Source organism: Sphaeramia orbicularis, chromosome 18 (assembly GCF_902148855.1).
Source record: "Sphaeramia orbicularis chromosome 18, fSphaOr1.1, whole genome shotgun sequence".
NCBI lineage: Eukaryota > Metazoa > Chordata > Actinopteri > Kurtiformes > Apogonidae > Sphaeramia > Sphaeramia orbicularis.
The window spans coordinates 47,579,710-47,606,929 of NC_043974.1; the positions used below are offsets into that span (position 1 = coordinate 47,579,710).

General features: G+C 37.8%; 1 protein-coding gene across 1 annotated transcript; it reads right to left on the bottom strand.

Moving 5' to 3' along the window:
- Positions 1 to 1,603: 1,603 nt before the first annotated feature.
- LOC115438993 (uncharacterized) lies at positions 1,604 to 26,952 on the bottom strand. Its single transcript, XM_030162887.1, has 3 exons — positions 26,694 to 26,952; positions 14,211 to 14,262; positions 1,604 to 2,994 (listed from the first exon to the last, which is right to left on the bottom strand). The coding sequence occupies exons 2-3, from the start codon at positions 14,240 to 14,242 to the stop codon at positions 2,253 to 2,255; spliced, it is 774 nt and encodes a 257-aa protein (XP_030018747.1). The 5' UTR covers positions 14,243 to 14,262; positions 26,694 to 26,952; the 3' UTR covers positions 1,604 to 2,252.
- Positions 26,953 to 27,220: the final 268 nt, after the last annotated feature.

Sequence of the window (27,220 nt, forward strand, 5' to 3'; positions counted from 1 at the left end):
CCTCAGTCAGATGTGATGACAGTAGATGGTTAGATGTGGAAGAAAATTATTATTTACAGTCAGAGCAGGAAAAATGTTGTAGACATTTAGAGGAAGAACATTTAAAATCAGTCATGGGTTAAAAAAAACAAACAAAATCAATGGTTGGGAGAAATCAAATAAAACATCTTTGTTTCTCAAATTCCTCAGTTGAACCCGAACGAACCAATGCACTGATGTCTATCCCATAATATCCACTTGTATTCTGACATTAGTCCTTATCGTTTCGTCTACCAGACCCCTGTTAGAACACAAACACCTGAATTAGACACGTCCGCAGACTTTTGGACACACAGTGAATTAAATGTTTTTGTGCTTTCACTTTCATTTGACTGATTCATGAAGAGGTTTTTGAAAAAGTGAGTCACAGGTTGAATCGCTTCAGAAAATCCAAGGACGTCGAAGTGAGTCACGACATTTTCCCAGAGTCTGTAGAAAGTCCTTCAACAACGGTTTCCTTCAGACACACCAACGTTTAACGGAAAAAAAAAAGAAAGAGTTCATAATAAAGAGTTCAATCTGATCCAGTGAACTCACAGTTTGAGAAAAATCTGCAGGAAATTCAAGTTCAACTGTTGAAGTGAATCTGAGCTCAGGTTTTTACTGTTGACTTTAGTGTAAATGAAGTTTATGTTTGAACTGTGGACGATAAAGTTCAAACTAACGTGGATGAAATGTCGGTTAAAGTCAGATTCATTGAGCGACTGATGATCAGGTCGATACATTTGGTCGGTTTTCATTTTCATTTTCTAGGTCGTTTTGGTTTTGGTTCAGTTTGAACTCAGGTTTAATCTGATTGAATTTAAGTTTGTGGTGATTCTGTTACGACTGGACAAGAAATCCAATTTGATTCTGATAATTTATAATAATTGCGATTATTGGTCAGTTTCTGCTAAACAAATTTTCTTAAAACAGCAGATTCGTTTTTAATATGTTCCTCTGGTCAGATTTTACAAACAGCTGAAGTAAAGAAAGAGTTTTTGTGAGTCATGTTTCATCCTCACATTTTAGAGAAAAATTTGGCAAAACATTTTTCCAACTCTGTTTTTTTTTTGGTACATTTAATCTTCGCATCCTCGACCTTTATTTGTTTGACTTGTGGATCTTTCGTACTCCACAAGAACAGAGAAACTGGTTTGTTTTCTCAAGGTGGAAAGAACTAGAACGACGTTGGTTCTGTTCAGGACACGTCATACGAGTACAGAACTCCTGGGAAGTCCTCCACTTCACATTAACCACGCCCACTTTGAACTTCTGACCAATCACACAACAGTTGTTGGACACCCCACAGGACGATGAGTTGAGGACGAGCTGGCAGAAAAAACCTGAGGTCATTGTTTGTTCTGGGACGGAACACATTCCTCTGTTCTTGTGGAGTTTGGCAGAACCTTCAAGGTGTTGGAGACTTTTGTCACCAGTTCTTCCTCAGATCTGTCCATCCTCAGTCCTCTCCTCAGTGTCATCAATCTGTTCGTCTGTCATTCCTCAGCTGAATCTCTTCCTCATGCTGAACACTTCCTTAGTTCCATCCACCACAAACATGTGTTTACATTCAGAGCCAGTAGGTCACTCGGGCATCTGAGGGATTTTGTCACGACGTGCATTGTGGGAAACGAAGGCTCGCACAGCCGCCTGACAGCAGCAGCTGGAACAGACACGACTGGAAACGGCAGAAACTCCCTTCCTTCTGTGCATATTCCTCCAGCTGTTTCCACGTTTCTGTTTGTTTCATCCATGTATGGTTGTACCGCCGCTGCCGCTGTCAGGAGGCTGCACGAACCTGCGTTTCCCACAACGCAAGTCGCTACAAAATTCCGAAGATGCCCGAGTGACGTCCCGGGTCAGTTTGTGGTGGATGGAACTGAGAAACTGTTCAGCATGAGGAAGAGACTGAGCTGAGGAACGACAGACAGATGAACAGACCAATGAGACTGAGGAGAGGACTGAGGATGGACAGATCTGAGGACACACTGGTCACAGAAGTCTCCAGCACCTTTAAATCTGCTGCCGACTTCAGGAAGGAGGTCATAAAAGCCTCCGAACATCGACGAGGAAAAGCTCCACCCCTTCATGAATGTGAAAGACCTGAACCCTCCGTCTGAGCGTGGACGTTTGGGTCGAATCCTTTTCCACTCTGTGATGTTTGTAAAGTCTGTTCCGGTTCCTGAACCTCGGCTCCTGATGAGTCTCTGGGTCATGAATGAAGGACGCCGTCATTCAAAGTCCTCTCCGGCCGTGGCGGCCTCCAGAGCGGCCAGGGCTTCGGCCACCATCGAGTCCGTGACGCTCTGCACCTCCTCCTCCTCGTCCTCGCTCTTCGTCACTAAAATGCCGCTCTCCACCGTGGACAGTTCGGGCGTCTTTGGCGGTCGGTGGTTGTCCTTGGTGTCAGCGGAGGACAGGCTGGTGGTGCTGGTGTGGATGTCCACCGACAGGATGCTGCCTTCGTCTCCGGTGTCACAGGGGTACTCCGGGGTCCCGCCCACGCCCTCGTCGGCCGACAGACTTTCGCATCCTGTGACGGAGCCGTCCCAGCCGTTCCTCGTGGTGCGCCGTCCCTGCTCGTTGTACCTCCTGTGGTCCTCGTAGTCCTGGATGTCGGGGTAAACCGGCACCTGGATGGGGTTGGGGTCCTGGGTCACCCATCGCGGCCCCAGGGCTTCGGGCTGGATGATGTAGAGCCCGCCCTCTGCAGGCGGGGCGCTGGCCTGCCTGTGCAGCTCATTGGCCGGCGAATGCAGCCGGTGGTTGACGTGGTTGTTGTCCACTTCCAGTTTGAGGGTGCTGTCGTTGGACTTACTGAAGCCCGGGTTGTGGAAGCCCTGTTTCTGCTTGTGGCCGCTGAGGGGGTCTCCACCGGGGGCCCCTCCCGACAGGTAGTGGGGCTGGTAGAGGGAGCTGCCGGCGGAATCGGACTTCGGACCATCGACGCCCACCGAGGGGTCGTAGATGTAACTGGAAGACAGACGGACACATGGACAAGAGGTTACTATAGCAACGGACAATAAAAACTAGAGGCATGGAGCGTCTGATGGACAGACAGACGTCCGTTCACTGTTAACGCCCATTCATGCTCTGCGTTACAGACACATAAGTACACGGACGGAGCATTCTGTCCACCCTCTACATTCAGGACGTCCATATTTGTGTCCTCTCCTTGGGAACTTTTGAGAAATTTAATTTTTTTAAAAACTGAACAAACTTTGTAGACGTCCCAAAGACGATACAGACAAACAGAACATGTGCATTTTTAATCCCCCTTGGACAAATATCGAGTAAGATTCTGTTGAGCGTTACTGTCCTAGAACTTAGATCAGATGTTCTTTGTGTAAATTTGGTGCCAAAATCTCAATGCATTCTTCAGATAATGCGATTACGTTGTTGAATGTACGGACCGACGATAAAAAGATTACAATATCCCTACGGCCAGAAGTTGTCCAAAGGGTAAAGACTGAAATGAATCTAACCAGTAGATATGTAGGAGAAGATGTTTGAAGAAAATGCTAACAAAGACGACTACGCTGACAAAGACAAACTGCACTACAAAGTGTGTAAATTCCACAGTCCAGGCTGTGGAACTCATGTTAGTGTGGGTTCCACATCCAGACCAACCTGATCTACAGTCCAACTAGAAGCACTCGGAGAGCGCAGACCTCCGCCAAGGCTGATCAGTGGCCCCCCCCCGGGGGGCCCCCCACCCCCAATCACCACCAAAATTAATCATTTCTTCCTTATCCCATTTCCAACAAACCCTGAAAATTTCATCCAAATCTGTCCATAACTTTTTGAGTTATGTCACACACTAACGGACAGACAAACAAACAAACAAACCCTGGCAAAAACAGAACCTCCTTGGCGGAGGCAATAATAACAGCAGAAGAACCCACACAAAAGAACCACTGCAGATTTACTACTGGGTTTGATGGGAAAAAAATTATATGTCTATAAATAATGACCACTTCACATTTTTGTCTTTGTTATAGTGCAAAAAATCCCATTAAATTGTGAAACTCTTTCCATTTCCAAACTCTCCTGTACCAATAAAATGTGACTAACCTGAACAAATGTGCCCAACCTGAAATGTCTGTATTAAATTCAGTCCAGTTTGAACTCTTTTCTTCCTGTTCCTCAGTGTTTAGTGTCTTTGGAGATCTGATCCAGAATGCACATGGACTAATGAGAAGTGGAGGAAGAAGACTGAGAAAATTACACTGATTTTACTGAAGAAATGTCCATTTTTTTCAGGTTATTCACATCTTTTTTGTTTGGGTAGTTTATAAAAGTACGTATTGTCATAATGTAATAGGTGTTTTTTTTTGCACTAAAACAAAGACAAAAGTTGGCAGTTGTCATTCTTTCTGGGTTCTTCTGTTCTTCTTTTCCTGGTTGGGTCCACTGCAGATCAGATCAGACTGAATGTGGAACCTGAAAGAACAGGAGTTTGAGAACCCTGGTTTACATTATTGTTGTTTTTAGTTTAGTGTTTTTTATCTGCTTTTAGAACAGATTTTTATTGTGTTTTCTGTATATTTTTAGTGGATGTTTGGCTGTCAGTTCTATTTTCTGTATTTTCTGCTGCTGCTGTCTGAACCAGGACATTCTGGAAAAGATTGTTTTATTCTCAGCTTTTTGTGGTTAAATAAATGTTAAACTAGAAAAGCACTCAAGGAGAGCTCAGACCCCCGCCAAGGCAGATCAGCCCCACCCCCCCCCCAATCACCACCAAAATTTAATCATTTGTACCTTATGCCAGAATAAACATTTCTGGAAAATTTCACCCAAATCCGTCCATAACTTTTGGAGTTATGTTGCTAACAGACAAACAACTATCACACTTTTGCTACACATGATGAATCCATCTTCAAAATCTTGTAGAACCTGTTTGGAACTTTTTTTTTTTTTTTTTTTTTTTACCAAGCACTCTGACCGTTCACTGTGGAGTTCCACATACATATGTTGAAAATATCCCTACCTCCCTGTGATAAAGAATCTTTTTAAAAATTCCTGGATCCAGACAGTGATCCGGATCATTCCCAAATCTAATTATTTTTTACTCGTCCCATTTTGGACATTTCCTGAAAATTTCATTAAAATCCATCCATAACTTTTTCAGTTATGCTGCTAACTAACCAACAAACAAATCAACAACCAAACCCTGGCAAAAGCAGAACCTCTTTGGTGGAGGTAACAAAAGAAAAGTAAACATTGTGTTACTGCATTTATTCAGTATCTGCAGGTGAAGTCTTTATGGACATTTCAAGGTAAAATGTGAAAATAATCGGTGTTTGTCGTCCATTTTTAGTCTCCTGTCTCCTACCAAACCAGATGAATTAATAATGTGTTTCCACCTCCAGAAAAAGCCTGAGTTCAGAGTCGACTCCCAGGGTTTTAATTGGAGGCGACAGACTGACGGTGCGGACTATTTCAGGGATGCAGGAGTCAGATGTTCAATCGATATAACCCCCCCCACCCCCACATTTACCCAGGAGGACAGTGCACTGAGGTCTGTAAATACCACTGTTACTGGAGGACCATTACCCAGAAGGCACTGGGCCTGGAGGGCTCTGAATGTCAGCTGGATTTAGACACAAATGTCAGAGGAAAAGCTCATATGAACAGTTCACCTGCTGCTCTGACGGCATTCTGACAAAGAAAACGACCAGGATTCAACCGAGAAAAACGGAAGAAAACAACGATTCAACCGAGAAAAACGGAAGAAAACAACCAGGATTCAACTGAGAAAAATAGAAGAAAACAACGACAATTCAACCGAGAAAACAGAAGAAACAACCAGGATTCAACCAAGAAAAATAGAAGAAAACAACCAGGATTCAACGAGAAAAAATAGAAGAAAACAACAGATTCAACTGAGAACAAAAGAAGAAAACCAACAGGATTCAAACTGAGAAAAAAAGAAGAAAACAACGACGATTCAACCGAGAAAACAGAAGAAACAACCAGGATTCAAAAGAAAAATAGAACCAGGATTTGAGAAAAAAGAAAACAACCAGGATTCAACCGAGAAAAAAAAGAAGAAAACAACAGGATTCAACTGAGAAAAAATAGAAGAAAACAACAGGATTCAACGAGAAAAAAACAGAAGAAACACACCAATTCAACTGAGAAAAAAGAAGAAAACAACCAGGATTCAACTGAGAAAAAAAGAAGAAAACAACCAGGATTCAAAAGAAAAAAGAAGAAAACAACGATTCAACTCGAGAAAAATAGAAGAAAACAACCGGATTCAACTGAGAAAATAGAAGGAGAAACAACCAGGATTCAACTGAGAAAAATAGAAGAAACAACGACAATTTCAACCGAAGCAGAAAAACAGAAGAAAACAACCAGGATTCAACTGAGAAAGAAGAAAACAACCAGGATTCAACTGAGAAAAACGGAGAAAACAACGTTCAACGCAAATACAACCAGGATTATTTTTTTGTTTGTTTTGCCTAATTTCACATTCATTGTCCTAAATTTGCACACCAGCGTCCAAACATGATTGTTTTTAAAACGCCCTTTACTCTAATTATTTAGACAATTTAAAGAACATCCGAAATTCTAAAGCAAATACAATCAAAAAACTGTCAAGTGTATAATCTTATTTAATTTGTAGAATTTCCATTTATACCTCGAGCATTTTTATTTTATTTTATTTATTTTTAAAAAATATTTTCACTTACATGTGTTTCTATATATTTAAAATGTAAAACATACTGTGAATTGTGAAATTTTCTATCTTTTTTGATGTATACTATTATGTATATATGCTGTTCAGTTGTTCATTCTTCAAATAAAAAAAAAAAGATTAAACTAAGATAATATCAGATACTGTAGTTAACCCTTTAAGGACCACATTAGAACAGAATGACAACTATTTATGTGGTTTTGACGTGACGGTAAAACTGAACTGTGATCAGTGGAATAATGAGGCAGATTCATCACAATAGTAAACAAGAGGTTCAAATATTAGTAGTTAATAATTAATAATAAATAATTAACCCTTTAAAGACTCCCATTAGAACAGAACTACAGTTATTAATGTTGTTTTTACAACAGAAGTGTTAAAAAATGTTTTGGTTTTTTTTTCCAAATCTTCCTAGTTCTAAACAGACCTTCTTACGTTAAACGTCATCGGTGTAGACACTTGTCACTCAAACATGTCAGACCAATGGGGAAGCACCCGCCCACTGGAGGATGTTGGAGTCCAAAAGTTTTAATTTAAAAACACAAAGAATGTTCAAATGCAATTTTTTTGGGTCTCAATCTTTCTTTTTTTTTTTTTTTTTTTTTTTTTTACATTCAAACACTTTTTTTTTTACTAAATTTTTTTTTGATTGAGGTAAAGTTTTTCTATTGAAAATATTTTTTAAGTGACATTTTTTTAGGATTGATATGGCCCAAATACAAAAAAGAGGACTTCAATCCAAAAAATTCTTTTCAATCTAAAATTAACTCACGCCAATAAAAAAAACCCCAAAACTTTCAATCAAAGAAAAAAAAAGGTTCAAATGCAATTTTTTGGGTCTCAAATATATATTTTTTGCATTCAAATAATTTTTTTTAAATAAACTTTTTTTTTTTTGATTGAAGTGACATTTTTTGGGGATTGAATAATAAAGACACAAATATCCTACCCTATAATATGGCCCAAATATAAAAAAGATGACTTCAATCCAAAACATTATTTCAATCTAAAAATAACACTTCAATAAAAAAAAACAAAAAACCTTTCAATCAAAGAAAAAAAATGTTCAAATGCAATTTTTTGGGTCTCAAATATTATTTTTGCATTCAAAGACTTTTTTCTGTGATTGAAAAGGTTTTTATTTTTAAATTTAAGTGAAGTTTTTTTTTTAATTGAATTTTTTATTTTTATTTTTTTTGGTTAAAGCATCTTTTCTTTGTTTGAATAATAAAGGAACAAATCTACCTCCATATTTTTCCTCTTGTTGCATCTTTTGCATCAACAACAACAACAACAACAACAACAGTATCGACAAATTTAACAAAAAACAACAACAAATGAACCCAGAAAAGCTAAAATAAGGAACAGGGTTAACATGTACTGATACAAATGAACAAAAGAACCAATGAAAGGAACAAAAATGAACGAAAAAACAACAAAATGAGTAAAATCAGATAAACTGAAGTGAACCTGAACAGAATAAATGGGATCATTTTCATGTCAAAGCAGCTGTTTTGCATCGACTCTGTTCAGAGGACGTTCCTCTGATGGGATTCCCTTTAGTCTCACATTCACTTTGCATCTGGAAGAGTTTTCCATGAAGTTTCCGTGTACGTTTGATCCATTAGACGTTTACGACAGAAACACAACAGTTTAATGCAGGGCTGTCAAACTCATTTAGTTCAGGGTCATATTCAGCTGATGTGAAGTGAACAGTCAAATAAGAACAATAATATATAAAGAATGTCAACTCGAAACTTTTCTCTTTGTTTTAGAGTGAAAAACCTAAAATTACATTGTGAAAATATTTACATCTACAAATAATCCTTTAAAAAAAATGTAAATAACATGAACTATGAACAATTTGAAATTCACAAAGAAAACCAAGTGCAAATTTAACCATATTCTGCCTCATCTTCTCATTTCTACATGTGCAGAAGTGGTGCCAGGTACAACAAACCCCGCCCCTCGCACATGATTGGCCCATTAGAAGTAAATGGAAAGATTTGAAACATTCATAAAAATGTGACCTTTGACCTTCTGTTCCTAAAATGGAATGAGATCCATTCTGGGTCACTGGTAATCTATAAACCACATTTGGTCTGAACTCAACCAATAGATCTGCTGCTACATACATGTGAAATTATACCTATTATAAGTAAATGGGAAAAAAAAAAAAAAATCATAAAAACTTGTAGGTGGGAGGGGTAATGACAGCGACAGATGACAGAGAATCTACAAACACAAAACATTTAAGAACAGGCAGAATACGAGGAAAGTCACATTGAACTTTGCTGAAGAAATGACAGGTTATTCACATTTTTTTGGTGAAATGATAGTTTGTAAGTGTTACCATTTCCATGTAATGTTATTTTTTTAAAACAACAACAAAGACCAAATTTGGAGTTGTCATTATCTGATGGTATTGTCCTGGTCTGAGCCACTGGAGACTGAACTGGGCTGAATGTGGAACCTGAACTCAAAGGACTAATAACTGAAGTGTAAGTTTTCCATTTCACACATTTATCCCAGGGCTCAGACTGGACCCTCTGGTGGGCCGGTTTTGGCCCCCGGACCACATGTTTGACACCTGTGGTTTAATGTCTCAGAACCAGAGGCTCCAGAACATCCCAATAACAACAATAATACCGTCTGTGGGTTTTAACAGTTTTATGATTCGAACCCTAATTCTGTTTTTAATATAAACGAACGTGACAGAGTTGAACTGAAATAAAAATAAACCTGGAGCGGTTCATTCAAAACAAAGGCACGAGGAAATGAAAATATGTTTATTAAACAGAAAAAACCCGTTTGTGTCTGTATTCAAATAAACCCGTGTGAGGTGTGATAATCATCAGACAGGTCAGTTGGATATTATGTTAAATAATAATTATTGTTAATATTAGCAGTCTAATTTACAAAGCTAACAGGCTAAGCTACAAAGCTAATCGACTAAAAGGCCCATTTACAAAAGATTAAGAATAGACTATTAAAGGAAAAGTTACAAAGCTAATAGGCTAAACTGTGGGGCCAACAGGTAAAGCTAATAGGCTAAGGTGTAGGCTAAAATGCTAAGTTAAAAAGCTAATGGGCTATGCTACAGGGCTAAGAGGCAAGTTAGAGTGTTACCAGGCTAAGCTACAAAGCTAATGGACTAAAAGACCCTTTTACAAAACTATAGATTAAGAAAAGACTGTTAAAGGAAAGGTTACAAAGCTAACAGGCTAAACTGTGGGGTTAACAGGTAAAGCTAATGGACTAAGGTGTAGGCTAACATGCTAAGTTACAAAGCTAACAGACTAAGCTGTAGGCTACCATGTTAAGTTACGAAGCTAACAGGGTAAGCTATAGGCTAACATGTTAAATTACAAAGCTAATAGGCTAAGGTGTAGGCTAACATGCTAAGCTAACAGATGGCATTAGCTTCCTGCTAAACCAGCTCCACTATATCTTCATCTTTAAAGTTGAAATAATCTTTCGAATATTCGGACTAAAATCAGACTGGACTGTTGTACTAGTTTCAAATGTTTGGATTCTAACTTTGTCAAATGTTTTTGTCAAATCGAAACAAAAAAAACCCTGAAGATATCAGATCCAATCCCAGAATCATAGATGACGGTGGTTTTCGGTGTAAATCCTGAACAAACGTCTGGTTTCTTTCACATGAATAAAGTGTTAAAACTGAACTGAACAGTTTCCAGTGTCATTAAAGGCTGCAGGTTTACGGTTGTTTTTTTAAAACATCCAGACTTTAAAGGGTTAAAGGTGTTTGTGTCGGATCTGGGTCACATGACACTCATTTAGCTCCTGTGTGTGTTTTCTTTTCCTCGCCTCCTCATTTGTTATTCAGAAAAGGAAACCACCACTCGAGGAAGTCACAGATCTGTGGTCAGTCCAAGGTGTGTCCACCTGACAACGCACACAACCAAGAAAAATACACATAGAACTAGAACAGCCAAAAAAAAAAATACAAAATAGAACTAGAACAGCCAAAAAAACAAAATAGAACTAGAACAGCCAAAAAAAACAAAATACAAAATAGAACTAGAACAGCCAAAAAAACAAAATAGAACTAGAACAGCCAAAAAAACAAAATACAAAATAGAACTAGAACAGCCAAAAAAAACAAAAACAAAATAGAACTAGAACAGCCAAAAACACAAAAACAAAATAGAACTAGAACAGCCAAAAAATAAATAAAAAATAGAATGAGAACAGCCCAAAAATAAAAAATAAAAATAGAACTAGAACAGCCAAAAATAAAAAATAAAAATAGAACTAGAACAGCCAAAAAAAAAATACAAAATAGAACTAGAACAGCCAAAAAAAAAAAATACAAAATAGAACTAGAACAGCCAAAAAAAAAAAATAAAAATAACTAGAACAGCCAAAAAAACAAAATAAAAATAGAACTCAGCCAAAAAAACAAATACAAAACAGAACTAGAACAGCCAAAAAACAAAAACAATAGAACTAGAACAGCCAACAAAAATAAATAAAAAATAGAACGAGAACAGCCCAAAATAAAAAATAAAAATAGAACTAGAACAGCCAAAATAAAAATAAAATAGAACTAGACAGCCAAAAAACAAAAACAAAATAGAACTAAACAGCCAAAAAAATAATAAATAAATAAAAATAGAATGAGAACAGCCCAAAATAAAAAAACAATAGAACTAGAACAGCCCAAAAAAAAAAAAAAACAAAATAGAACTAGAACAGCCAAAAAAATAAATAATAAATAATAAAAAAGAACTAAACAGCCCCCCCCAAAAAATAGAACTAGAACAGCCCAAATAAAAAGAATAAAAATAGAACTAGAAATTTAGAATTTACTGTTAATCTGATCATTTTATTTGAAAAATTTCATACACACAAAATAAATATACAAAAACATCCAAATTTTAAAGTCTTTTTGATCGATTTTCAAACTCCATTAGATCTCACATTCCCCCTCTGGTGGTGTTAAACTACACCTGTATGTGCAGCTGTCCTGGGGCAGACTGACTGAAGCCTGGCTGAAAATCCACACCAACGGCCCCTCCCACCAAACATTCAAACCTGGAAAAACTGTGTTTTTAATATTTTGTGGGAAAATAATTCAAGAAAAACTCACTAATTCCAAGGAAGAAAAATATGTAATTACCTCAATTAATGACCTCAAACTCAAACAATAATGGAAAAAAAATGGGAAGAAAATCTATGAGAAAGAAACTTTAATTTACCAGAAATTTACAAGAAAATCTGATAAATCTGAGGAAAACAAAACAAACAAACAAAAAAACAATTTCCCAGAAAATCTCAAACTAACAAGAAAAACAATTCCTGAAAAATGTGTGAATTTTTATATTTTGTGGGAAAATAATTTGAGAAAAACTCATTAATTTCAAGGAAGAAAAATATGTCAAACTTTCCAGGAAAAAAACAAACAAACAAAAAAAACCCAACAACTCAATTTACAGAAGAATGGAACCAGACACTGTGTCATCAACAGGTTTAAGGGTTACAATTTATAAATTATGACTTTTTATCACACTATTAAACATTTATTTTCAAAATAATACACCTTTAATCTCATAAAATTATATTATTTTCATTAAATTCTGAGTTTGTTTTTTTTAAACTATGACTTCTCCAAATGTTATGACTTTAGTCTCATAATATTACAACTTTAATGTCATAATATTACGACTTTAATCTCATAATATTACGACTTTAATCTCATAATATTACGACTTTAATCTCATAACATTACGACTTTAATGTCATAATATTACGACTTTAATCTCATAATATTACGACTTTAATCTCATAATATTACGACTTTAATCTCATAACATTACGACTTTAATCTCATAACATTACGACTTTAATCTCATAATATTACGACTTTAATCTCAATATTATGACTTTAATCTCATAATATTACGACTTTATCTCATAACATTACGACTTTAATGTCATAATATTACGACTTTAATCTCATAATATTACGACTTTAACTCATAATATTACGACTTTAACTCATAATATTATGACTTTAATCTCATAATATACGACTTTAATCTCATAACATTACGACTTTAATGTCATAATATTACGACTTTAATCTCATAATATTACGACTTTAATCTCATAATATACGACTTTAATCTCATAATATTACGACTTTAATCTCATAATATTATGACTTTAATCTCATAATATTACGACTTTAATCTCATAACATTACGACTTTAATCTCATAATATTACGACTTTAATCTCATAATATTACGACTTTAATCTCATAATATTACGACTACTTTAATGTCATAATATTACGACTTTAATGTCATAATTATGACTTTAATCTCATATATTACGACTTAATCTCATAACATTACGACTTTAATGTCATAATATACGACTTTAATCTCATAATATTACGACTTTATGTCATAATATTACGACTTTAATGTCATAATATTATGACTTTAATCTCATAATATTACGACTTTAATCTCATAACATTACGACTTTAATGTCATAATATACGACTTTAATCTCATAATATTATGACTGTAATCCATAATATTACGACTTTAATCTCATAACATTACGACTTTAATGTCATAATATTACGACTTTAATCTCATAATATACGACTTTAATCTCATAACATTACAACTTTAATCTCATAACATTACGACTTAATCTCATAATATACGACTTAATGTCATAATATTACAATTTTAATCTCATAATATTACGACTTTAATCTCATAACATTACAACTTTAATCTCATAACATTACGACTTTAATCTCATAACATTACGACTTTAATCTCATAATATTAGGACTTTAATCTCATAATATTAGGACTTTAATCTTGCAGTATGAGTGTTTTTATTCTTCCGATGTGGCGCTAATCTGCTGTCGTAACAGAGAATATAAAGAACAAGAGAAAATCAGGAAGTTTGTAATAAATCATAACTGGTTGTAGATGTTATTTTCTTTGATTTATATTAGCCTCTTACTGTCTAATTTATTAACGCAAATGCAAATAATGATATTTACACATCAACACTAATAATATTTGCGCTCCATGTCGTTTGGCTGTGACAGTATTTTGAATGTCACAGAATTAACCTCTTTTTTTTTGCACCATATACACGCACTCACTTATTTTATTTTACCTGTTAATGTTTCTGTGTTATTTTAGTTTAATTGTTTATATTAGTCGTGTGAAGGGAACGGTCAAAGGAACCGTTTCATTGGTCAGTTCTGGTGCCGGCCCACCTGTGTGAACCAGAACCAGAACCAGAACCAGAACCAGGACTGAACAGAACCCACTGACAGGAAGTGACAGGAAAAACACAAGAGGATAAAAAGCCAAACAAACTACAGCGTTAAAGACAGAATAAAGCCCAAACAGTCCAATGTAAAGTATGGACGTTCTAGAAAAGACCTCCACCAGAACCTCCGCTCTGCTTCCACTCACCTTTTGATCATCCGACAGCACTGGCACCCCATTTGTCCAGATTATCTTGGACCTGTGGAGGAAAAACTGGGTCAATATTCAAAGAAAACACCTGTAATGTAAATAAAACAGTAGAAACACACAAACCATCCACTGATAAAACGGTTTAACACCTGCTGGTCCACTAAAACTATCAGGACATGCAAATAATTTATGTCAAATACAGTTCTTCATCTTTTCATGGTCATCAGATATGACCATATTTGGACGTTTAGAGGCTCCGTAGTTACCGTGGAAACACCGTCATCTTCTACAACACTGATTCACCAGTAAAACCCATGGAGTTGGATCAATGACAGTGGAGAAACTGAACAAAACTGAAGGAAAAAAATATATAATGTGTAAAAATTAGCAAAAAACTGAGTAAAATAAAGAAGAAAGTAACAAAATAAGCAACAAAATGAACAAAAACAGCTGAAGTAATGAATAAAAGAAACAAAAATGAACAATAAATCAACAAAGTAATAAGTAATATTAACACTATAAGCCACACACTGAAAAAAATTGAGGAAATAAATAAATAAATAAACAAAAATGAAGGGAGATTAATTAAATGGCCAACAAAATGAACCAGAACAGCCAAAGTAATCAATAAAATAAACAAAATGAATAGATGAAAAAAAAAAAAAAAAAATCCGCAACAACAAAAAAATAAGCCACAAACAAAAACTGAGAAATGTGTTGAAATAATTGATGTCAAATACAGTTCTTCATCTTTTCATGGTCATCAGATATGACCATATTTGGACGGTCAGAGGCTCTGTGGTTACCATGGAAACACTGTCATCTTCTCCAGCATTGTTTCACCAGTTAAACCCATGCAGTTGGATCAGTGACAGTGGACGGACACACTGGGGTTCTGTTTATGTGATACCACAGTACAGGTTACAGCTGTAATCTGAGTATTTAACTAACGCAGTCATGGAATACAGACACAATATTAACTTTAGAAAGAAAAGAAATATGACGTGTCATCAGTAAATAAAAGAACCTGCTCTGAAATAATGAACACAAACTGAACTGTGTTTGTACACTCCATCAGAACAGACTGTGTGTGTGTGTGTGTGTGTGTGTGTGTGTATATATAATTTTTCTGTCTGTATATTTGACCTTTTCTGTCTGTATATATTTATCTGTGTGTGTGTGTATATATATTTATATAATTTTTACTTTCTGTGTGTATTTTTATGTTTGTGTGTGTGTGTATATATATATATATATATATATATATATATATCACAGTAGAGATTGAAATCCAGTGGGATTCCTAATCCTACTAGGACAGATAGGAATTTGAGTTTGTCGTAGGACAAACTGAAATCCTACAAGAAATTCGGATCTGAACTAGGGTTACATATGTTTACAACTGTTGTACACTAGTGAGTAGCACATTTAAGTCTTAGAAAAAGTCTTTGAAGAAAATGTACGATGTTAAAGTTGGCATTGTGCTGCCCCCTGGTCTAGATGGTAGGGTTAAAAGTAAAACAAACAACAACATTCTTACAAACCATGATTTTATTCAGAATTTACACAGACTTTGAATCTAATATTCTGTAGCTAAGCTTCAAAGACTTTTTCTAAGACTTAAATGTGCTACTCACTAGTGTACAGTAGTTGTAAACATATGTAACCCTAGTTCAGATCCGAATTTCTTGTAGGATTTCAGTTTGTCCTAGGACAAACTCAAATTCCTATCTGTCCTAGTAGGATTAGGAATCCTACTGGATTTCAATCTCTACTGTGATATATATATATATATATATATATATATATATATATATATATATATATACATATATATATCTATCTATATCTATATGTGTGTGTGTGTGTGTATATTTTTTATTTTTATTTATTTACTTATTTATTCATTTATTTTATTTTCCTGTCTTTGTGTATATTTGGCCTTTTTCTGTCCTGGTGGATTTGCCGTTTCATTTCCAGGTAAATATTTAATCAGCTGTTCTTGAATGGAACTGTCTGGACCAGGACACACGTCTGTCTGTCAGTTTGTTGGTCCTGGTCCTGGTCCTGGTTCTGGTCCTGGTCTGTGTTTGTGTTTGTGTCCTCTGTGTGTTGTTAACAGTCGTCCCTCGCTGAAGACGCTTCAATCCCAGAAGACGAAGGAAGAAACAGTAACAACAGCAGGACCTGACATCACACACACACACACACACACACACACACACACTCAGTATCTGAGTGTGTTTAACCCTTGAACTCCACGGTGCTTCTGTGTGTTTCAGGTTCATTATTTCAGTTTGTGTTTCTTTCCTTCAGTTTGTGTTTTAGGTCCAAACAGGACGAAGAACAGAAAGAGACAAACAGACGAACTGAACTCTGACAGGTCTGGACTCCATCAGGCACTAGAACGAACATCAGAAACAGACTTAGAAGATGAACATCCACACCTGCAGATGTTCACTTCAGTGGGTTTGATGGGTTACTTTTGTTCTTATTTTTGATCATTTTCTTGTTTATTTTGTTCGTTTTCACTCATTGTGGGATTTTTCCCCCTAATTTTAATTCACCTGTTGATTACTTTTGTTTAATTTCTTACATTCATTAAATATTCTGATGATTTTTGTTGATTATTTAGGTTGTTTTTTTTTGCTAATTTTAATTTTTTAATACCTGCTTACATGCAGAAACACAATCAAACAAAACTCAGGCTTTTTTTTTCTAAATCAGTCCAGTTGCTTTTTGACCCCTGTTTAACTCCATAAAGCAGTTACATGGTAAAAAAGAATAAAATAAGCAACAAAATGAACAAAAACAGCCAAACTGATCGATAAAATGAACAAATATAATAATAAAACTACAAAATAATAAGTTACATGAACAAAATAAGCCACAAACTGAACAAAATTGAAGAAAAAATAAAATTAAAAAAACAAAAATGTAGAAAAATAAACAAAATAAATTAAATGAACAAAAAAAAATTAATATAATATTTACAAAATAATAAATAACATGAAAAATATGCAAAAAATGAGCTAAAATAAAGTTTAAAAAAAAAAGAATTTTAGAGTTTTAGTTTTGACTCTTTTATTTTAAATCAGTTCAGCTGCTTTTTGACACCTGTTTAACTCCATACAGCAGTTCCACAGTAAAAACTCAGTAAAAACTCAGTAAAAATAAATAAAAGAAGATCTGGTTCCTGTTATTTTGATTGTGATGCTAATGTAACGGATTAAATCCAGATAAATGTCATGTTTTTGTGGATCTGAACCAGAGGAACCAGGACTCCTCCCCTTCCTCTGGACTCCGTTTACAGACTCGAACATATAAAAATAAATGTAAATAAAGTCCAGATGTATGTTTAGTCTGTTCATGTGAAGGTTTTTACTCCTGTTCCTTCACATGGAACTGAAACAACGGCGTCCATTGATGACGGCGGTGGACGTGACGACCTTTCCGGCTTATTTACCCCTGGAGTCAAACCTTATGACTCTGGAGTCAAATCATGAGAATCACTTCAGAAAAAACTGGAAACACAAGTTTTACTCAGTGACGACGGAAAAACTGATGATGCAGTTTATTTAAGGCGGCGACGCGGTGGATGTGTGTGCGTTCTCAGGTTTAGGTCATAGGATCCAACAGGAATGTGGATGAACGTCCATGGAAACAGGACTGGAGGGCAGAATTAGACACACTTCAGATCTGATTTTACATGAGAAAAGGTTCCACATACTTATGTCATGACTTTATGTAACAGGACAAAAACAACGAAACTGATGAAAACGACCAAAATCACAACAAAAACCGAACAAAAGACTCAAATGTACAGAGTAAAAGAAAAGAAAAGTGGTACGAAATACAAACAAATGATCCAAGACACACAAGAAAAAACCCATTTAAGAGACAAAAAAAAAGATAAAAGAGTAAAGATTTAGGAAGAAAATGATGCAAAACAAACATAAAAGATATTAGTAAAGCATAAAACATGACAAAATAAAACCCATTTAAGAGACATAAGATAAAAACCACATAAAAGATATAAGACAGATCATAAAGGATGTAAGAAAATGAAAACGGTGCAAAATATGAAAATCTACAAATTAAAACAAGACCAAAGTGATGCAAAACACAAAACAGTTCAAGAGACACAAAAAAGGACTGAAGAGACGGAACAAAATGAAACCAAAGTAAAAGAGAAAGATGAGAAAAGATGAAATCTGTAAAAGACACAAAACCAGACAAAAACCATGTCCATGTAGAAGAGCCAAAAACACCAAACACGAAGGAAAGAAGAAGATCAAAACCATGAACTGACACAAATGTTCAGAGAAAAACAAGATGAAAGGGAAAAAAAAACTATAGAAGATACAAAAAGAAACGGATTAATGAGACAAAACACGACAAAGACCATGAACAACTTATAAACAGATACAAACGAAACAAAACATCCAACATATGAAACAGTTAAACAGGAAATATACGAAACATATAAAACGTTTGAAATATATGAAACATATAGAACATATAGAACATATAGAACACATAGAGCATATAGAACATATAGAACACATAGAGCATATAGAACATATAGAACACACAGAACATATAGAGCATATAAAACATATAGAACACATAGAACATATAGAACACATAGAACATATAGAACATATAGAACACATAGAACATATAGAACACATAGAACATATAGAACATATAAAACATATAGAACACATAGAACATATAGAACATATAGAACACATAGAACATATAGAACATATAAAACATATAGAACATATAGAACACATAGAACATATAAAACATATAGAACACATAGAACATATAGAACACATAGAACATATAGAACACATAGAACATATAAAACATATAGAACACATAGAACATATAGAACATATAGAACACATAGAACATATAGAACACATAGAACATATAGAACACATAGAACACATAGAACATATAGAACACATAGAACATATAGAACATATAGAACAAATAGAACATATAGAACATATAGAACATATAGAACATATGAAACATATAGAACACATAGAACATATAGAACATATAGAACACATAGAACACATAGAACACATAGAACATATAAAACATATAGAACACATAGAACATATAGAACATATAGAACACATAGAACATATAGAACATATAGAACAAATAGAACATATAGAACATATAGAACACATAAAACATATAGAACACATAGAACATATAGAACACATAGAACATATAGAACACATAGAACACATAGAACATATAGAACACATAGAACACATAGAACATATAGAACACATAGAACATATAGAACATATAGAACACATAATCCCAGTGGTCTGTGGTTGTAAACAGTCACAACATGAATAAAACGTCTCCAGATGTTTGACCTGAAGATGCAGCGTTCGTTAAATCTCTGGTGGTGCAGTGTTCTATAACACTTCCTGTCACCTGACCTGCTTTAATCCCTTCCTGTCATGTGACTTCCTGTCATGTGACTTCCTGTCATGTGACTTCCTGTCATGTGACTTCCTGTCATGTGACCTGCTCTGGCAGGTGGAGGTCTCTGCTTTGCGTTGGAATGCAGTTGGAGGTTCATTTGCAAAACAAACGCGCTGACGCTGTGGTTCTACAGTTCCCCCCCCCCAGGCCTGGCCTTCTGCTGGCGCTCTGCACACAAACGGCGCCGTCAGACGGGAAGCACCGCCGCCATCTTAGTCGGAACGCCGCCACCTACATCAGCGCTCTGACAAACCAAAGGGATCGGGTTTCACTTTCCACTGAGTCTGTTTGAACAGTCAACAGGTCCACACACCTGAGCAGGTGGGAAAACAGAGGCCACGCCCACTTTACAACCACTACCAAACACCTGAGTCCAGGACCCAGTCCAGGACCGAGTCTAGGACTGAGTCCTAGAGCCCACATTAGAGACCATGAGGACCCGGATCAAGAGCAGACACCTTCAGTTCCAGGAAACGAGTTGAACAAACATTCATTCAAGTATTTTATAAGCTCCGCCTTCATCTGACGCTCAAACACACGTTTATTCAGTTGGATTCATTCGGCTGAAGGTCCGGTCTGTTTGGACACGCCTGTTGAGTTCATTTATGTTTAATTAGTGGGTGTTTCGGTTTAATTTGTAGAGAATTCTGTTCATTTTGTTTGTTTTTTTTAGTTCATTTGTAGTTTTTGTTCATTTCTATTTATTTTTTGTTCATTTCTATTTATTTTTTGTTCATTTCTATTTATTTTTTGTTCATTTCTATTTATTTTTTGTTCATTTCTATTTATTTTTTGTTCATTCTTACTCATGTTGATTATTGAATAAAAACGAACCACACCTTTTTTTGTTTTTCTTTTTTGATAATATTGCTTTCAGAACTAAAAGATTATTGTTATGGGAGTTTTACCATCCATCCACTGTTCCTCCTCTCTCTCTCTCTCTCTCTCTCTCTCTCTCTCTCTCTCTCTCTCTCTCTCTCTCTCTCTCTCTCTCTCTCTCTCTCTCTCTCTCCTCTCTCTCTCTCTCTCCTCTCTCTCTCTCTCTCTCTCTCTCTCTCTCTCTCTCTCTCTAGCTGTTGTTGTGGGTTCTCAGCTGTGGGTTCTAGTTTCAGGTCTAAACACTGAACATTCCGACGCTCTGACAGTAAATACAGGTTCTGTGGAGCTGGAGGAACGTCTGCTCATTAGAACATGGTTCTATCTGATGAGGATCAGACTGAGGTGGAGGAACCAGGGTTTACTGTGCAGAACCTCCTGAACCTCCGACAGAACCGTCCAGGCCGTCGCTCTTCAACCTGTTAGAGGAAAGGTCGACTGACGGCGGCAGGAAGTCCAGAGGATCTTCTGTGGGCGGGACAGTGTGTGTTTATGTGAGTGACGGGACAGTGAGAGGGCAGATCATGTTCATGAGGGCGGCGTGGGCGTGGCCGTGGTGGAGGGAAAGTGGGCCGACCGGTCCGACATCCACCTCAGCGCCTGGGGGTTCTATTCCTGCTTCATATCGTCTGCTCGGACGCCGTACGAGTCGTCACATCTGCCCTCGTATCATCACAAGAACGTGGTATTTCAGACGGAAAGAGTGTACTTATGTTCCCCTGAGTCTATGTTCCCCTGAACCCATGTTCCCCTGAGCCTCTGTTCCCCTGAACCCATGTTCCCCTGAACCCATGTTCCCCTGAGCCTCTGTTCCCCTGAACCCATGTTCCCCTGAACCCATGTTCCCCTGAGCCTCTGTTCCCCTGAACCCATGTTCCCCTGAACCCATGTTCCCCTGAACCCATGTTCCCCTGAACCCATGTTCCCCTGAACCCATGTTCCCCTGAGCCTCTGTTCCCCTGAACCCATGTTCCCCTGAGCCTATGTTCCCCTGAACCCAAGTTCCCCTGAGCCTATGTTGCCCTGAGCCTATGTTCCCAATAACCCATGTTCCCCTGAGCCTATGTTCCCCTGAACCCATGTTCCCCTGAACCTATGTTCCCCTGAGCCTCTGTTCCCCTGAGCCTATGTTCCCAATAACCCATGTTCCCCTGAACCTATGTTTCCCTGAACCCATGTTGCCCTGAACCCATGTTCCCCTGAACCCATGTTCCCCTGAACCTATGTTCCCCTGAACCTATGTTTCCCTGAACCCATGTTCCCCTGAACCCATGTTCCCCTGAGCCTATGTTCCCCTGAACCCATGTTCCCCTGAACCCATGTTCCCCTGAGCCTCTGTTCCCCTGAGCCTCTGTTCCCCTGAGCCTCTGTTCCCCTGAGCCTATGTTCCCAATAACCCATGTTCCCCTGAACCTATGTTTCCCTGAACCCATGTTCCCCTGAACCCATGTTGCCCTGAACCCATGTTGCCCTGAACCCATGTTCCCCTGAACCTATGTTTCCCTGAACCCATGTTCCCCTGAACCCATGTTCCCCTGAACCTATGTTCCCCTGAACCCATGTTCCCCTGAGCCTCTGTTCCCCTGAGCCTATGTTCCCCTGAACCCATGTTCCCAATAACCCATGTTCCCCTGAGCCTCTGTTCCCCTGAGCCTATGTTCCCAATAACCCATGTTCCCCTGAGCCTCTGTTCCCCTGAACCCATGTTCCCCTGAACCCATGTTCCCCTGAACCCATGTTTCCCTGAACCCATGTTCCCCTGAACCCATGTTGCCCTGAACCCATGTTGCCCTGAACCCATGTTCCCCTGAACCTATGTTTCCCTGAACCCATGTTCCCCTGAACCCATGTTCCCCTGAACCTATGTTCCCCTGAACCCATGTTCCCCTGAACCCATGTTCCCCGGGGCCTATGTTCCTTATGCAGTTTAGTAAATTTGCATCTCAAAGACACAACATTTGTCTAAAACACCGCTCAAACCTTATTAAAACACAGCTAAAACACCACTAAGACACTGCTAACACTGAGCTAAAACATGACTAAAACCTTGCTAACATAACTCAACCTCAGCTAACAGATGGCGGTTGGATTTGGTCAGTAGTTCTTCAGGAGTTCCGCTAACTTGAATGAAAGCTAAAGTGTGTCCCTGATGACACGACTGTCTTCAAAGGGTTAACGTGACTCAAACGTTCTCCAGCTCAAACTGAAGTGTTCCGTGTGAAACGCAGCGTCGATAACGGGCTCACTTTGCGTCTCTTATCGTCTGCGAGGCTTTTAAGGACCTGCTGAAATGTCAACAGTCTGTCTGTTAATGTGGCGTTCACGGTCGCTCAGATAACCGTGCGCTGCTGATAACGCCCTGCTTTCCCATAATGCACCTCACTGACCCCAGCGTTCCTGTGGGAGTTCATTCAAACCAGGTCCGACGTCAGACGAACACACGAAACTGGACGAGGACGAAGGTTTGGGTGAAGACGCTCAAAATAAAGGGGGGGGGGGGGAGGCTGTCGTCACGGAGACCAAATTCAAACATCCACATGTGATTGTTTTTACCCAGAATTCAGTGCAAACACACCTGTTGTCCTGACGCTTCCTGGACGATACAGACACAAACCACATGAATATTCAGCAGGTCTGTTTAAAGGTGGATCTGAGGGGTTCAGATTTAAGATGTTTTAGATTTAATTTTAGATTTAAATCTAAAATGTGTGGATTGTTTTCCTGACTCCTGGTTAAAGTGCAGATGTTTGTGCTTGTTGTTGTAGTTTTTTATCGTCTTTCGTCTGTAAATCCTTCTTGTTGGTTTTCTTCCTGTTTTCAGTTTGAACTCCATCCTCCTGTTTGGGTTCATCCACTACATTTGCATCTGCTTTTCCTGCACTGTGGACACCTGGTCCAGTCCACCTGGTCCAGTACACGAGGTCCAGTCCACCTGGTCCAGCCCACCTGGTCCAGTCCACCAGGTCCAGTTCACCAGGTCCAGTCCACCTGGTCCAGCCCACCAGGTCCAGTCCACCAGGTCCAGTCCACCTGGTCCAGCCCACCTGGTCCAGTCCACCAGGTCCAGTCCACCTGGTCCAGTCCACCAGGTCCAGTCCACCAGGTCCAGTCCACCAGGTCCAGTCCACCAGGTCCAGTACACGAGGTCCAGTCCACCTGGTCCAGTCCACCAGGTCCAGTCCACCTGGTCCAGTCCACCAGGTGTGTGCAGACCAAACAGAGCCAGTCCTGTACCTCTGACCCCAGACCAGCTCCTCTGGTCACTCATTAACAAACTGCATTGTGGGAAAAAGAACAAGGAAACAAGAAAGAACCACTGATCCTGGATCTGGATCTGGATCTGGATCTGGATCTGGGTTCAGGACACATTTGTTCTTTACAGTTTCATGTGGACACTGTGTTGTTGTTGTGTGTCTGTTGTGTCTGTTGTTGTGTGTCTGTTGTGTGTCTGTTGTGTCTGTTGTTGTGTGTCTGTTGTGTTGTGTGTCTGTTGTGTGTCTGTTGTTGTGTGTCTGTTGTGTGTCTGTTGTGTCTGTTGTTGTGTGTCTGTTGTGCCTGTTGTTGTGTGTCTGTTGTATGTCTGTTGTGTGTCTGTTGTGTGTCTGTTGTATTGTTGTGTGTCTGTTGTTTTGTTGTGTTTCTGTTGTATGTCTGTTGTGTGTCTGTTGTTGTTGTGTGTCTGTTGTGTGTCTGTTCTTGTGTGTCTGTTGTGTCTATTGTTGTGTGTCTGTTGTGTGTCTGTTGTTGTTGTGTGTCTATTGTTGTTGTCGCTGTGTGTCTGTTGTTGTTGTTGTGTGTCTGTTGTGTTGTGCGTCTATTGTTTTGTTGTGTGTCTGTTGTATGTCTGTTGTTGTGTGTCTGTTGTGTGTCTGTTGTTGTGTGTCTGTTGTTTTGTTGTGTGTCTGTTCTTGTGTGTCTGTTGTTGTTGTGTGTCTGTTGTGTGTCTGTTGTGTGTCTGTTGTTGTGCGTCTGTTGTTTTGTTGTGTGTCTGTTGTATGTCTGTTGTGTGTCTGTTGTTGTGTGTCTGTTGTTTTGTTGTGTGTCTGTTGTGTGTCTGTTGTTTTGTTGTGTGTCTGTTGTGTGTCTGTTGTGTGTCTGTTGCACACATCCTCACCTACTGTTACAGTTTTCAAACCTGTTGTTTTGATCATACATCTGTTTGAATTCTTCCTCCTTTCCTTCTTCACACATAATCGGCTCAAATCCATGACAGTGCCTTAAACAGAACTGATCTAGGATGAACATTTCTATAGAAACAGGAGGAAAACTGACCTGAAAACACAGTGAACACATGAGCTTCTGCGTCTGCGTCTGTGCTGCAGCTCTGGAACCGTTCGTCTGTTCCTTTGATTTGATCATAAATGTGTTTGAATCTGTGTTCGTTCATATTAAATGTGATGAAATGCATTAAATACAAACTGTTTTTGTGTCTTTCATGAATGTTTTTATATAAACAGAAGACAAAATAAAACCATCTGAAAACACAGACTGTGGTTCGTTTGTTGATGAGCTGAACATTATTCAAACATGAACTTAAACGTACTTTTGGACTCGTTCACTTTAGCAGAATTCTAACGCTCTAAAAGGTTTTCTGCATTTTACTGTCAAATAAAATCACATTTATGCAAAAGCCGCGTGTGTCGCTGTTCAAACGACGTTAAAAACAGGATGTAAACCACAACAACAGCCTCAGATTTAACTCTGTTTTAATCTGGATTTCATCTGGTTCATAAACATAAACATTTACATCAAAATAATATAATCAATAAAAGTTTTGTTTCCAAAAATCATGAAAAACACTTAAAATTATTCATTTGGAGACATTTATAACATGAGGAAAAACAAAAACTCAAGTAGTTTTAGTAAAAACAGACGATTTTTGTTTTGTCTTTAACCATTAAAATCATGAATGATCCATAACATTGCGTGCGAGGATTTTTATTTTATTAACATCGATTTAAAACAGTTTAAAGGTTTTTTTCTTGTGGAAAAAAAACTCAACATTTTGCTTCTAAATAAACAGTGTTTTTTCAGTTTTGTTATTTTTAATATTATTTTGAGTCGATTAAACCTGAATTCAACTGATTTGGATTCTGAACTTTAAGGAATAAACATAAAATACAGTTAAAAGTCAAACTTTAACTTCATTTAAGAGTTTTTAGTTGGTTTTAAAGATGAGTTTTTATGGTTTTTGTGTGTTTTTAAGTGGTCGTGTGTTTTTGTACGTTTTTTTTTGTGTGTGTGTGTGTGTGGCTTTTTTAATGTGTTTTGTTCATTTTCGTATGTTTTTTGTGTATTTTTATGTTTTTTGTGTGTATTTTTGTGTGTGTTTATATGTTTTTATGTTTTTTGTATGTTTTCTGTGTATTTTTGTGTATTTTTATGTTTTTTGTGTGTATTTTTGTGTGTGTATTTTGTGTATTTTTATGTTTTTTGTATGTTTTCTGTGTATTTTGTGTATTTTTGTGTGTGTATTTTGTGTATTTTTGTGTGTATTTTGTGTATTTTGTGTATTTTTGTGTATTTTTGTGTGTATTTTGTGTATTTTTGTGTATTTTGTGTATTTTTGTGTGTGTATTTTGTGTATTTTTGTGTATTTTTGTGTGTATTTTGTGTATTTTTGTGTATTTTGTGTATTTTTGTGTGTGTATTTTGTGTATTTTGTGTATTTTTGTGTATTTTTGTGTGTATTTTGTGTATTTTTGTGTATTTTGTGTATTTTTGTGTGTGTATTTTGTGTATTTTTGTGTGTGTATTTTGTGTATTTTGTGTATTTTTGTGTGTTTTTCTGTTCCAGTCCAGTAGTCCAGGTCCTGCTCCGGTTCTCCAGGTGTCCCCAGGGTCCGGACCCCCTGGACCCCCTCAGACCTGCTCCTCAGTCCAGTTCCTGGTCTGTGCTGGTCTCTGTCGTCACCATATGTCAACATTAAAGTCCACCTGTCCCTGGTCCTCGGACCCGGACCCCCTGAACCGGACTTTAAAGTGGTTTATCCGTGTCCAGAGTCCCGCAGGGTCCAGGTCCAGGTCCGGGTCCTGGTCCAGGTCCAGGTCCTGGTCCTGGTCCTGGTCTGGTCTTACCTGTGGTGTTCGTAAAGGTGTGGCTCGTGGCCCAGGTGTGGGAAAAACACGGACTCCCGCGTGCATGGATCCACTTCCGGTCCTTAAAGTCCTCAGAACCGGGTCCTAGTCCGCCCCCCTTTAGCCTCCTGTGCGGGTCTGGGTCCGGGCCGGTCCGGGTCTGCGCTGCGGGTCTGGGAGGCCGGTCCTCCTCCGTCCCATGTCTCCTGTTGAACCCGGTCTGAGATGGAGGCGGACCCGCGTCAAGGTGCACGCGACGAGCGCACTTCCGGTTTAGACTGTCACAATAAGAGCGCGCACAGGTGGGACCGGAAAGGGAGGGGCTAGAAGAGTTGGTTTTATTCATTTGACCCGGTTTGGACCACTTTAGTCCACTTTAGTCCACTTTAGTCCAGTTCAGTTCTACTTTATCAGTGGAAACAGACAAAAAAACTCTAATCAGAGTAAAGATAAAATCCTACAACTCAGATAAAAGTTGACAAATCATTTTTACACTATTTTTTTTTTAACTCTATCTTGTTCTTTTT